The sequence below is a fragment of the Nicotiana attenuata genome, unplaced genomic scaffold, assembly GCF_001879085.1.
Source record: "Nicotiana attenuata strain UT unplaced genomic scaffold, NIATTr2, whole genome shotgun sequence".
NCBI lineage: Eukaryota > Viridiplantae > Streptophyta > Magnoliopsida > Solanales > Solanaceae > Nicotiana > Nicotiana attenuata.
Window position 1 is genome coordinate 25977 of NW_017673208.1, and position 15412 is coordinate 41388.

A 15412-nucleotide genomic window follows, 5' to 3' on the forward strand; every position below is an offset into this window, starting at 1 on the left:
TAATATATAAATATAATCGTGAGAGGCATTTATACATTTATGAGAAATAGAAGTTGAAGGATAAATGTATCTATTATATAATAAAAATATTAAGTGAAGTCAGGATCCCAACACATTTTTATTATATTTGTGAAAAACAAAATATTTTCTATTGCTCTATTCATGCATTTTTAGTTAGTTAATTTGCAACTCAAATCTTTCTGATTTTCTCAAATAGTAATTAAAACAAGAAACGTCTGTAGAATAGATAAACCAATCTCTGTGGGTTCGACATCTTTCTATACTATAATTTGACAGAGTACGAGTTTAATTTATACACACGCCAAACACTCGTCAAACTTTTGGCGCCGTTGCCGGGGATTGGCAAAGTCTACTACAGATTAATTGTTTTACTACTAATTTGAGATTTTTTTTTTATTGTCTAATTATTTTAACTTCTCTGCAGAAATTTCAGAAAGTGTATGACCCGTTCCTCTTCTAGAGAACTAGTCAAATACGATCCTGAAATTGAAAAATCCTTGCGGTTGTTGCGAAAAGAACAAACCTCACGATCTCAAATTTTTACATCAGAGGAAATGGAGAACGAAGAACTCAATAACCAACTTCCACCGCATCATGTAGAAGAACAGTTTGATGAGGTGGCACCACGACGTGATAGAATACTCCGTGATTATGCAAGGCCAGATCATTTTGAAGGAGAATCAAGTGTGAGGAGACCACCAATTGCAGCAAACAACTTTGAAATCCGCATAGGCTTGATTCAAACCATTCAACAGTCATGTCAGTTTACTGGTGATGCGAGTGAAGATCCTCACACCCATCTAATTGATTTTCTTGAATTAGTTGAAACTTGCAGGTATAATGGAGTCACAACAGACGCCATCAGGTTGCGGCTTTTTCCTTTTTCTTTAAAAGGTGAAGCAAAAATATGGTTGCGAAGTCTACCAAGAGGTTCCATTACAACATGGGACCAAATGACCCAAAAATTTCTTAATAAATATTTTTCACCTGCAAAAACATTTAAAATGAAGCAAGAAATCAATAATTTCATGCAGACAGATTCAGAATCTGTATACCAGGCATGGGAAAGATTAGCAGCAATGTTAAGAAAATGCCCACATCATGGTATCCAAGACCCTGATATTTTATATATTTTCTATCACGGTCTTAAACCCTCTGCTAGAAATGTAATTGATGCAGCATCAGGAGGATCAATAATGGGAAAAACTACTACACAAGCAATGCAATTGCTTAATGAAATTTCGGAAAATGCTGTTCAATGGCCCTCAGACAGAATGATTATCAAAAAAACAGCAGGAGTAAATCAAGTTGAAGCTTTGAATTCATTGACACAACAAATTGCGACTTTAACACAAAAAGTGGAGGCTTTTCAGGTAGGTGCTCACTCATCATCCCAACTTGAGAATTGTGATGTTTGTCAAGGTAATCATCCGAATCATGAATGTCAAGTTTCAACGCAAAATGAAGAACAGGTAAATATGATTGGTTATAGAAATAATTACTCATTTGGTAGTCCCATGGCACAAAAACATCCAGGATTTCAATGGAATAATCCTAATGGTGCTGAAAATCCTCAAAGATTTTTCAATCAAAAGCAGCAGGTACAGGGACCACCTGGTTTTCAAAATCAAAACAGAGGGCAACAAGATTTCCAGAAATATCAACAACCACCCCAAAGAGCTCATCAGCAAAGCCTAGAAGACATGATGTACAAATTCATTAAGGCTACTGATGAGAAGTTTGAAAGTCAAAGTTCAGCCATCAAGAATTTAGAAATTCAGATGAGCCAATTAGCAACCCTCATGTCTGAAAAAATAAAAGGTGCTCTACCAAGCAACACCGAGAAAAATCCAAAGGAACACCTCAAAGCCATCTCTCTGCGGTCAGGTAAAACTCTTGATGATCCATATGCAGATAGACAAGGAAAACCACAAGAAGTGGAACAGGTAAATGAAGGTGAGAATAAAAGAGACTCTGAACTTCTAAAAAAATAAAAAGATAAAGGAAAAATGGTACAAGAAAATGAATTGATAACAGATCCTCACTCTGTACCTCTCCCTTTTCCCCAAAAGATGAAAAGAGAAAAGCTTGACAAACAGTTTTCAAAGTTTCTAGATATTTTGAAACAACTTTACATTAACATACCTTTCACAGATGCTTTGACACAAATGCCTTCATATGCTAAATTTCTCAAAGAAATTCTGTCAAGTAAAAGAAAATTGGAAGAAGTTTTAGTTATTAAGCTTACAGAAAAATGTAGTGCTATACTTCAAAATAAGCTTCCACAGAAACTTGGCGATCCAGGGAGTTTTACAATTCCTTGTACTGTGGGAGGTGCTCACTTTGAAAAAGCATTATGTGATTCGGGTGCTTCAATAAATCTAATGCCTTTTTCAATTTTCAGGAAATTAGAACTTGGTGAAATGAAAGATACTGGTGTGTCTCTCCAATTAGCTGATCAAAGTACTAAAAAACCAAAAGGAATTATTGAAAATATCCTTGTCAGAGTTGACAAATTTGTATTCCCAGTAGATTTTATAGTGCTTGAAATGGAAGAAAATACTGAGGTACCATTAATTTTAGGGAGACCATTTCTCGCAACATGGAGAGCAATTATTGATGTTCATCAAGGACAACTAATTTTGCGAGTTGATCAGGAAAGAGTAATTTTTGACATGCAGAAAATGATGAAATATCCTGGGGATGAGTCATCAGCATCTTGTTTTCAAATTGACTTACTAGATGACCTTGTAGACGAATACAAAGATAATCAGTTAATTACTAATTCATTGGAAAGATGTTTAGTCAGGTCAGGTACCACAAGTGATGAAAATGCCACAATCAGAGAAGAAGCGGAAACATTGGAAAAAGAATCAAAAAATGAGAAAGTCTCACAAGAAGAAGTTCAATCAAAAATTGAACTCAAAAATCTTCCTTCTCATTTAAAATATGTTTTTCTTGAACCTGAATTATTTCTAGTAATCATTTCATCTTCTTTGACTCCAGAACAGGAATACAAACTGATAGAAGTCTTGAGGAAACATAAAAGAGCTTTAGGGTGGACTATAGCTGACATCAAAGGAATCAATCCAGCTATTTGTATACATAGGATCCTCATGGAAGAAAATTACAAGCCAATAGTCCAACCCCAAAGGAGACTTAATCCAGCAATGCAAGAAGTTGTCAAGAAAGAAGTAGTGAAACTTCTAGCGGCAGGTATCATTTATCCAATATCTGATAGCCCTTGGGTAAGTCCTGTACAGGTAGTACCAAAGAAAGGAGGTATCACCGTAATAAAAATGAAAATAATAAACTCATACCTACAAGAACAGTCACATGATGGAGAGTCTGTATTGATTACAGACGACTTAATGATGCCACAAGGAAAGATCATTTTCCTTTGCCTTTTATTGACCGAATGCTTGAAAGAATTGCAGGGCATAGTTTTTATTGTTTTCTTGACGGATATTCTGGGTATAATCAGATACCAATATCTCCCCAAGATCAGGAGAAAACCACATTCACATGCCCCCAAGGTACGTATGCTTACAGAAGAATGCCATTTGGACTATGTAACGCTCCTGCTACATTTCAGCGTTGCATGTCGGCAATTTTCTCAGATATGACTGAAAGGTTTCTTGAAATTTTCATGGATGATTTCACACTTTTTGGTAAGACATTTGAAGATTGTCTCTATCATTTAACTTTGGTGCTTAAAAGATGCGAAGAGACAAATCTAGTTCTTAACTGGGAAAAGTGTCACTTTATGGTAACAGAGGGAATTGTTTTAGGACATAAAATCACTGCTAAAGGAATAGAAGTTGATAAAGCTAAAATTGATCTTATAGCAGGATTACCCCCTCCCACCACTGTTAAAGGTATTAGAAGTTTCTTAGGGCATGCAGGTTTTTATAGAAGGTTCATAAAAGACTTTTCAAAATTTCAAAACCTCTAACTAACCTACTGATGAAAGATGTGAAATTTGAATTTTCAGATAGTTGCAGAAAAGCATTTGAGTTTCTCAAAAAACAATTGACTAATGCTCCAATTGTTGTCTCTCCTGATTGGAGCCAGCCATTTGAAATAATGTGTGATGCAAGTGATACAGCAGTAGGAGCAATATTGGGACAAAAGAAAAACAAGATCTTTAGACCCATATACTATGCCAGCAGAACACTCAATGAAGCTAAAATGAATTATGCAACAACTGAGAAGGAGTTATTGGCAGTAGTATTTGTATTTGACAAATTTCGTTCTTATTTGATAGGAACAAAGGTTACAGTGTTCACTGATCATGCAGCCTTAAAGTATCTATTAGCAAAGAAAGATGCTAGACCTAGATTGCTAAGATGGATACTCCTTTTGCAAGAATTTGATCTCGAAATAAAAGATAGAAAAGGTTCAGAAAATCAGGTAGCTGATCATTTGTCACGTCTAGAGAATCCTCCTACTGAAATACTAGATATCCAAGAGGAATTTCCTGATGAGCATATCTTTTCTGTCGCAACGGTTGTAAATAGACCTCCTTAGTTTGCTGATATTGCCAATTATTTAGTGGGAGGGTTGATTCCAAAAGATTTTTCTTATGATCAAAGAAAAAAGCTTAAAAAAGAGGCTAGACATTGTTACTGGGAAGATCCTTATTTGTTTAAATTTTGTGCAGACGACATAATCAGGAGATGTGTACCTGAAATAGAAATGAACAATATTTTAAGTCACTGCCATGATGGAGCTGTGAGAGGACACTATGGAGGAAGAAAGACAGTAGCTAAAGTACTTGAAGCTGGATTTTTCTGGCCTACTCTATTCAAAGATGCAAGGAATTATGTCGCCAGTTGCGATAAATGCGAGAGAATCAGTAAAAATCGTCTATTGCAGCTTGATGAGTTGGAAGAGTTCAGACTTACAACATACGAAAATGCTAAATTGTACAAGGAAAAGACAAAAAAGTGGCATGACAAGCTCATCCTCCATAAAGATTTTAAAGTGGCAGATCATGTTCTGCTGTACAATAGCCGATTGAGATTATTCCCAGGAAAGTTTAAGTCACGCTGGACAGGACCATATATAGTAACAGGAGTGACCCCCTATGGTGCCATTGAAGTACAACATGCAGATGGGGGAGACAAATTCAAAGTAAACGGTCATCGTTTGAAGCCATATATCAGCAGATTCTTCGACAAACAGGCTTCAACAATCCTTTTTGCCTAATTTTTAAAAATAAGTCGAGCTGGCGACATTAAACTCAGAACTATTTTCTTCCCCTCTCTTTAATCTTTTAAGTAATTATTAGTAGTAACATATAATATTTCCTTTTTAGTAAATATATATAATTAAATTAGTTTTTCTTCTTATAAAAAAAAGTTAAAAAATAATAATAATTGCATGTATGTATTATATTATATATATAGATATGTATGTAGTATGTATTAATATATTTTGCCATGATGAAAAAAAAACACTCCCATGATTTATGTAACGACCCGACCGGTCGTTTTGAATTCTAGCACTCCGTTCAGCAGCCTGAGGCCATGAGCAGCTTCATTTCAGGTATTATGACTTGTACGCATGGTCGGAATTGAATTTCGGGAAGTCCAGAGTTGATTTGGAAAGAGAATTCTCATTGCGGAAGCTTAAAGTTGAAAGAATGAGCTAGGATTGGAATTTTAAGTAAACGACTTCGGAATCAGGATCTGAAGGTTCCATCAGATTCGTATGATGATTTCGGACTTGGGCGTATGCCCGGTTCGGGTTTTGGATAACCCGGGAGTGTTTTGGCGCCTATTGTGGAAGTTAGCATTTTATAAGAAATTTCATAAGTTCGGCTTGAAGTGCATTTCAGTGTTATCGATGTCTGTTTGGGATTCCGAGACTATGAATAGCTCCGTATGGTGATTCTGGAGTTGGGAGCGCGATCAAAAGTGAATTCGGAGGTCCGTAGGTCATTTTGGAGCCATTTGGCTAAAGATAGAAATTTGAAGGTTTTTGAGAAGTTTGACCGGAAGTGGACTTTTTGATATCGGGGTCGGAATTCGATTTTGGAAGTTGCAGTAGGTTTGTAATGTCAAATATGACTTGTGTGCAAAATTTGAGGTCAATCGGACGTGATTTGATAGGTTTAAGCATCGGAAGTAGAAGTTGGAAGTTCTAAAGTTCATTAAGCTTGGATTGGGGGTTGATTCATGATTTTAGCGTTGTTTGATGATTTGAGGCCTCGAGCAAGTCCGTAATGTGTTTTGAGATTGGTTGGGGTCCCGGGGGCCCCGGGTGGATTCCGGGTGGTTTACGGATTGAAAATGGGATTTTTGGACAGCTGAAGTGTCACGACCCAAACTGGAGGGCCATGACTAGCACCCGGCCATACTTACCGAGTACCAACATACATTTTATCTAACCTTCTTTATTATCTTTTAGGGCTGACGAGATCAATATGAATGGTAGACATGGATCATGGACAACCAACAATAAAATATGATGGCATGAACATACATAACATGGGATGACTAGACAATCAAGAAACTATATATAAGGTACGAGCTACCACACTACCATGAGAGACTATACAACAAAAACCAGCCGACAAGGCCTACCAAACTATACATGAGTCGACACCTGTCTATGAGCCTCTAAAGGAACATAAGTGTTGCAACATAGCCGGAACAGGGCCCCGACATACCCATAATATCTATAACAAAAATGCATACCAAGACCAAGGCAAGTCTGAAGAAGGGATCTCGCCAATCACCGCTGAACTGGACAGCCTACTATGGTGGGGGAGCTGCGCCTGCCTGTCTATCAGGACCTGCAGCACGACATGCAGCGTCCACAAATAAAAGGACGCCGGTACGAATAAAGTACTGAGTATGTAAGGCAGGGAACCATGTACGAACAGTAATGTAAGCAGGGATAGAGAATAAACAACCTGTAACATCTGGGTACCTCTAAGGGCTACTGACATGAAATGCGTGATACATATGTATATATACATAAACTTTTAAAACATACGCCTCTGTGGGCATCATCATCATCATATCGTACCCGGCCGTAATAGGCTCGGTAAAAACGTACCCGGCCACGTGGAGCTCGGTAAAACCCAACTGATCGGTGGTTGCACAATAGGTGCCATACCCGGCCGACTATAGCGCGGCTCGGTAGAGTAAAATAGATACATATATATAATGCATGCTCGACTCATGAACTCACGTTCTAAACCTTTCGGAGTGACGTAAGGTCGGTATCCTCTGTACACGTTATTAGGACTAACTCTTCACCATGAACCTTATAAGAATCAGGAAGTACCAATAACATTGATAACATAAGAATAAGAGAAGCAACATCAACATCAATCGTTCCATAAGAGGGGAAACAATGTAAGTACTGCTAGCTTCTAAGAGTAGAGTATCTTTGGAAGCTCGTTCATTACATTATGTACAACGGAGTCGTGCAAAAGAAGGAAAGGGATAGCCTCACATACCTTGTATATACTGCCCCAATCTCAAGCTATGCAATTTTCACGACTCCTTAGTCTACAATAAGAGAAACGATACTATAGTTACCATTCAAGCGTCATAACTATTATGTATCGACCACAACCTATTTTTACGATAAACGGACAGCACCTCCCCTNATTGTTTTATATATGAAAAATGGAAGGAAAACTCTTAGATTTTCAAAGGTATTAAAAGAGAATTTAATTGATAATTTAGTTGGCTTGCCTGACAACGGTGTCCGGCGCCATCACGACCCGTAGTGGATTTGGGTCGTGACAGTTAACATCTATCTATTTCGTACTACATATTAACTTCTTACTAATTCTGTAATCGAAAGAGGCAGAAGAAGTAATACTTAATTTTGGTATTGATAGATGTTAACCTATATTTAGTGACATCTAGCTAATATATGTTAAAATTGATTCTACACTTATTTGTAATCGAAAGAGGCGAATGTTGTAGTAATCAGTTATAACAAGTAGGGTAACCGAAAGGGACTTACTAAAAAAGGAGCATACTTTAGTTCAAGTATATATTTCTGGTTCTTTAATATTACTATTTTAACGATTAATTTGTATAACCGAGAGGAGTGCATTTAATTGTTCAACTATAGTAATAATATATAAATGTAATCGTGATAGGCATTTATACATTTATGAGAAATAGAAGTTGAAGGATAAATGTATCTACTATATAATAAAAATATTAAGTGAAGTCAGGATCCCAACACCTTTTTATTATATCTGTGAAAAACAAAAATATTTTCTATTGCTCCATTCGTGTTGTTTTTTAGTTAGTTAATTTAAAACTCAACTCTTTCTGATTTTCTCAAATAGTAACTAAAACAAGAAACATCTGTAGAATAGATAAACCAATCTCTGTGGGTTCGACATCTTTCTATACTATTATTTGACAGAGTACGAGTTAAAATTTTATATACGCTAGACAATCGTCACAATGGGTCTTGGAGACACCATTAAAGATAAAAATAAAGCATCTGCCCAAGACTGTGATAAATCCTTGATTTTCTTGCGCCATCACCTTCACGAAAGGTTGAAAATAAAATATCTCACAGTCAAAGATCCACTTGTGTTGTGAAATGGTTTAAAGAAAAGATATGACAACTTAAAGTTGGTCACACTTCCACAAGCACGATATGATTGAGCTCATCTGAGGCTCCAAGACTTTAAGTCTGTTTCTGAATACAATTTTGCGATGTTCAGAATTACTTCTAAATTGAAACTCTGTGGAGATAATATCACATACTATGATATGCTTGAAAAAACATTCACAAGATTTCATGCCTCCAATATGGTCCTGCAACAACAGTACCGAGAGAAAGGTTTCAAGAAGTACTCTGAGTTGATTTCTTATCTCTTTGTGGCTGAACGAAACAATGACTTGCTCATGAGAAATCACGATAATCGACCCACTGGGTCTACACTATTGCCTGAAGTGGATGAGGTGTATTCCTATTATGCTAAGCGTGGAAAAGGTCGTGACCATGTTCGTAGTCGTGGTCAAGGAAGAAATTTTCCTAGTGTTAATCATCCTCAAAGAAAAATAACTACCAAAAAGGAAAGGGAAAGATGAGAAGCCAAAGGCAAAGGGTTCAGAAACTAAATGTTATCGTTGCGGTGGAAAAGGGCATTGGGCAAATATTATTTGTACAATATTTGGTTGGGCTTTATCAAGCATCTCTAAAGAATAAAGACCCTGAAGCTAATTTTGTCTCTGACAATGAATTTGGCACCACCCACTTGGATGTGGCAGACTTCTTTTGAGCACCCTGATGAAAGGAAAAGTAGACCACTTGGTTGGTGACAGATCCGTGGTTAAAGATGATTGAGTAGTTTGATTTTATTTTTATTTTTGCATATTCATAGTAGCTAGCGAATAAATATTATGTAATTATAGTAGTAGTTATTAGTATCAATTAGTATTATTTATTTTATAAAATAATGTTAGTTCGTTTTTACTAAATATAGTAATATTATTTTCAGTGTATTTCAAAATAAAATATTACTGTCATTCAAATTTTTCGTTACTTGAGACTTATTGTTTCCTTTTTCAAGTTTTAGTGGAAGTAGTAACACGTTAGTACTTAGTACAACAAATCCAAATTAATCTGATTTCAAAAAAAATAAAATAAAATTGTAATCATTACGAAACAAGCAATTTGAACAAGCACAAACTATTTCGTTCAATTTATGGCCCATGCGTCACATTTTATTTATTTTTGTATTCATTATTTCTCTTCTCGTGTAGCAACTGTTTGGAATATCTATATATATCTCTAATAATATTTTTTTTGTCAAACAGTAAATTTAGAATGCACTTTTTCCTTATTTAACATTAGTAGCTAAGATAGATTATTATTACATAGAACTTTAAAGAATTTGATCTTGACAAGTACAACTCGTACATTAGACACCATTAAATTTGTAGTTGTATTAGCCATATGAGTAGTGTACTTATAATTGCATTATTTTTTTGGCTACGTAATTGTTTGTATCATGATGTGTGATTACCCAAAGGGTCAACTTTTGTGTTAGAATCCGATTTCGTATTTCGAGGCCTTAAAAACCTTTATTTATCTCTCCTCGATTTGCATGCGCAGTCCAAGCGCGTACCCGGAAAGCTTTTATGTGAAAAACTTAAGAAAAAAAATGATTTTTGGCATAAAAAGATGATTTTTGTTGACTTTGGTCAACATTTTGGGTAAACGGACCCGGAACCGTGTTCCGACGGTCCCGAAGGGTCCATAGTAAAATTTGGGACCCGGGCGTATGCCCGGAATCGAATTCCGAGGTCCCTAGCCCGAGAAATGAATTTTTGTAAAAAATTATTAACTGAAATATAATAATTTTTAGAAATTGAATAATGTTTGATCTTGTTGGTATCGGGCCCGTATTTTGGTTCCGGAGCCCGGTACAGGTCCATTATGATATTTATACCCTATCTGTGAAGTTTGGTGAGAAACGGAAGTGATTTGACGTGATTCGGACCTTTGGTTGAGAAAATGGGAAGTTTGAAACTATCTTGAAAATTTTGTGTGTTTTGGTGTTGAATTCATAGTTCTAGATATTATTTTGGCGATTTGATCGCATGATCAAGTTTGTATGATGTTTTAAGACCTGTGTGCATGTTTGGTTTGGAGCCCCGAGAGCTCGGGTGAGTTTTGGATAGGCTACGGAGTGATTTGGAACTTAAGAAACTTTCTGGTATGTTGCAGGTCTGCAGACTTCGCATTTGCGAAGTTGCATCGCATTTGCGATCAGTAGGGCTGGGAGGGGACCTTCGCATTTGCGAAGCTCAGCGTCACATTTGCGATGAGAACATATGCCGTATTTGCGAACACTTGTTCGCATTTGCGATGCTAGCAGGCCAGGCCAACCTTCGCATTTGCGAACCTGTGATCGCAAATGCGATAACTGCGACTGTTCAAAACCATTTTGGACGTGATTTTCATTCATTCTTCCATTTTTCAAAACCTAAACTTCAAAAGGCGATTTTCTAAAGACCATTTCTTCCGTAAATCATAGGTAAATGATTCTTAACTTATTTCTTTCAATCTATTTCATCTTTTTACAAGATTTCATCATAAAATCTAGGGTTTCTCATGGTGGAATTAGGTATTTTTGGGTAGAACTTAGGAATTTTGAAATTTGAGGTTTTAGACCTCAAATTGAGACCGGATTTCAAAACCAATTGTATATCCGGGCTCGGGGGTGAATGGGTAATCGGATTTTGGTCCGAATTACGAGTTTTGACCAAGCGGGCCCGATGTTGATTTTTGACTTTTTGGAAAAAATGTTGGAAAATCTATAATTATGCATTGGAATTGGTTTTTTTAGCGTAAATTGATGTTAATAAGTTAATTATGAATAGATACTAGCGGATTGGAAGTGAAAACTAAGGGAAAAGCGGTATTTGAGGCTTGAATTTGGCCGTGAAATCGAGGTAAGTGTTGTGGCTAACCTTAGCTTGAGGGATTAGGTATTGTTGCCTTATTTGCTACATGTTTAGTTGTTAAGTACGACGTATAGGTGAGGTGGCGAGTATCTATACGTTGTTGTCTGGTCATAGCATGCGAGTGAGTCTTATACTTGTGACCGTTGTGTTTCTTTATACGTCTGTACCTGCTTAAACTGGTTATTACTCATGTTAAACAAGTCTTATTATGCTTTTTCCTGCTTTTGGATATTGGTTGAGTACTGGCTCAAGTTGAGATACATGTTGTGAGGTTAAATGATGAAACGAAGTTGTTTAATTATGATGCCCTTGCCGGGTTGTTATTGTTTATGTTTTTTCTTATAGCGAGTAAGAGTGATAAAGCACGAAGGGTGATGCCGTGCACGTTTCTATTATTAATTATCTGGTGAGGTTGAGTGGTGAAGCACGAAGGGTGATGTCGTGCACGTTTCTATTATTGATTATCTGGTGAGGTTGAGCGGTAAAGCACGAAGGGTAATGCCGTGCACGTTTCTATCATTGATTACCTGGTGAGGTTGAGAGTAAAAGCACGAAGCGTGATGCCGTGCATTTTCTGTTTGTTGTGTTTACTTGTTATTACCAGTTCAAAGTGTACTAGCTGTTTAAATTCCTCTACTGCTGTGATTCTTTATTTTGGTACCCCCATAGCATGTTGCCCCTTTCTCGTTAATTTCTGCTTAGCTTCTATTAATTATTATTCTGTTAGCATATTGTGTAACTGCATAGGTTTATGTTATTTGTCGTGTCCCCTCGTCATTACTTTGCCGAGGTTAGCCTCGACACTTACCAGTACATGGGGTCGATTTTACTGATACTGCACTCTGCACTTTCTGTGCAGATCCCGGTACTGGACCACACTGATAAGAGTTTGGGTTGCTGCCTTCAGTCCACAGGAGACCCAAGGTAGATCTGCCGGTGTTCGCAGACCCTGGAGTCCCCTTCCCTCTATCTTAGTTTCCTGTTGTCTTTCATTTCGAAAAATAGATGTATTTCCTTTAAACCAGTATTTGTAGAAATTTTTAGACGTTCGTGGATTGTGACACCAGATCTTTGGGGTAGTCGTGTATTAGTGTTTTAAACTGCTATAAAAATCTCCGCACTTCATATCTGTTTAGTTTTAATTATTATTAGTTACTATTTTGGTTAATGATTAATGTGTTAGAACTGTATCTGTTGGCTTGCCTAGCATTCTAAGAGTTAGGCGCCATCACGATCCCGACGGTGGGAAACCTGGGTCCTGACATGATGAGAGTTGGCTAGAAATTGCATTAAAAAGTTATTACTGAATCATCGGGTTAACTTTGTTTTCTTTTCTTTTTCTTTGAAAATACTAATGTTTACTCTTATATTTCTTTTTGTATGTCAAATCATGTGAAGCAAATATGGATGTTTCTCAAAGCAAAATTGGATCACAGTTCAATTGTAAAAGTATTTATTTAACTGATTCATGTACGACACATACAATATTCAAAGAGAAGAAATATTTCTCTTATTTAAGTATGTGTAAGGCAAATGTTACTACAATTTCTGGAAGTAGTAATTTAGTTGAAGGATCTGGAAGAGCTACTATAACTCTGCCTGGGGAAATAATACTTATCATAGATAATGCAATATTCTCCTCTAAGTCCAGAAGCAACTTGTTCAGTTTTAAAGATATCTGCCGAAATGGATATCATATTGAGACAATAGATAAGAATAATCTTGAATATCTCATCGTTACCAAGAATGTATCTGGCCAGAAAAGGGTTACTGAGAAGTTCTCATCTTTGTCTTGTGGCCTGTATTGGACAAGGATAAGTGCAATTGAGGCACATTCCATCGTAAACCAAAAGGTTATTGATTCCAATGCTTTTGTACTTTGGCATGATCGATTGGGACATCCTGGATCAATTATGATGAGATGAATTATAGAAAACTCAAATGAGCATCCATTAAAGAATTTAAAAATTCTTTTAAATAATGATTTTTCTTCAACTTCTTATTATCAAGGCAAGTTAATTATTAGACCATCACCAACAAAGGCTAGGATTGAGTCCCCTGCGCTTTTGTATACAAGGATAACAAAATCACACATCCCTACAGAGAATGTTTACAATCCGTATTGATGTCCCTGCTGGACAATATTCTAGTGTCATAGCTAATGAGTCAAAAGCACGCCTAAAGCGTGGCTGGCCATTGGGTTCTAAGGATCAAAATCCTAGAAAAAGAAAAACAAATGATCAAGACGACACTACAAAGAAATTCACGATTTAGCCAATCCTGAGATTCATGAGGAAATCACTGAGCCTGAGACTCAAGAAAAATAAGGAACTATCAATAAACCCAATCGATATTGAGACAAATTTGAATCGATTGGAAATAGTAGTGGATTATGTCTTTGCATATTGTAACGACCCGACCGGTCGTTATGAGCATTTGCATTTCGCTTGCCAGTTCTCGATCATGGCTAGCCCCGTATGATGTATTATGACTTATGTAAATCGTCGGTTTTGGTTTTCAGGTTAATCTGAAAAGCTATGGAAGAATGATTCTCAGCTTGAAGCTTTAAATTTGAAAGGTTTGACCAAGTTTTGACTTTTTAGTATTCGATCTCGGATTAGGATTTTTATGATTTGGTTAGCTCCGTTAGGTGATTTTGGACTTGGGAGCGCGTCCGAAATGTTATTTGAAGGTCCATGATAGAATTAGGCCTGAACTGGCGAAATTGGAAAATTGGCGCTTCCTGGTCGGCAGTGGAAATCTTGATATCGGGGTCGGAATGGAATTCCGAAAATTGGAGTAGGTCCGTTGTGTCATTTGTGATGTTGTCGCTCCCCCTTTTTCTCGCGGAATCGGGTTTATGACATTTGGTTGGGACAACTCTTTCTTTTGGGAAAAGGGTTTTGCAATTTTGAAGAGTCGCCACCTAACGATTTTAAGGTGCGTTAGAGCACCTATGGGGTTCAACTACAACTATGTTTGGTAACCAGAGATAGGGTAAGGGCTTGAAATTATCCTAAGGGGAAGGTGTTAGGCACCCTTCAGGATCCACTAGTGTGGTTCCCGGCCAGATAGTTTTTTGTGAATTTGTGCAATTAGCAAGTAAACAAATAAGGCTCAAGTAATAGGGGATTTTGAATTTAAAAACACAAGTGTTTGAAAAACAATTTTTGAAAAGAGTTATAATCTAAACATGCTTGTGAATGTAAAAGGAGTCCTAGGTTTGTTTGTAATATGGATCACATCAATGCAATACCCGGCATGGCACTCCTCAGAAGAGGGGATACACGTGGTATTAGCGCACCGGTCATCATATCCATATCTACCCTTCCCACCCCGTGAAGGTATTAAAGCGATGATTGGTCTTGACCTCTATTGCATGCTGTTACCCGTCCCATTTCTATCAGTCCCGGAGGGATTTAGGACTACTATTCCTATAAGGAGGTTTTAGGCTGACTCTTAGGTTTAAAGGTAAAAAGGCTAAGGCGACATACAAAAACACATAGGACTGCATTTAAAGGGGAGACATGTAAACAATTAGAAGACTCATGTATACCTCCGCAAATAATGCATATAAACAGCACGACTTAAACACAGTTAAGGTCTGAATTTTAAAATCCTAAAGCAGGGTGTTTGAGTCAGAACCAGATTCATTATATAACTCAGAAAAGAAGTCCTAATCAGGCCTGTTTGCTGGTTGTAGCGGTTGATAATTAACCAAGGTAGTCCCGATTTTATTTAAGTAATTACCTAGGCTTGCCTAGGCGTGAACAAGATTCAATAGTTATTCAAGATTATTAAGACAGTTGGAGATTATTATTATTACCTAAACATGCTGTTCTAGGTGTTCAACATATAGAATTGTTGCTAGTTAATTGCAAAGACTAAGTAAAATTGTTGTATTCCTTTTATGCGTTCATAATTAG

General features: G+C 36.8%; 1 protein-coding gene across 1 annotated transcript; it reads left to right on the forward strand.

Annotated features, from left to right (window-relative positions):
- The first annotated feature begins 1025 nt into the window (after window positions 1-1025).
- On the forward strand, window positions 1026-4551 carry LOC109215729. The gene is made up of 5 exons (XM_019379847.1): window positions 1026-1967; window positions 2310-2835; window positions 3028-3303; window positions 4016-4120; window positions 4289-4551. The coding sequence occupies exons 1-5, from the start codon at window positions 1026-1028 to the stop codon at window positions 4549-4551; spliced, it is 2112 nt and encodes a 703-aa protein (XP_019235392.1).
- The last annotated feature ends 10861 nt before the right edge of the window (window positions 4552-15412 follow it).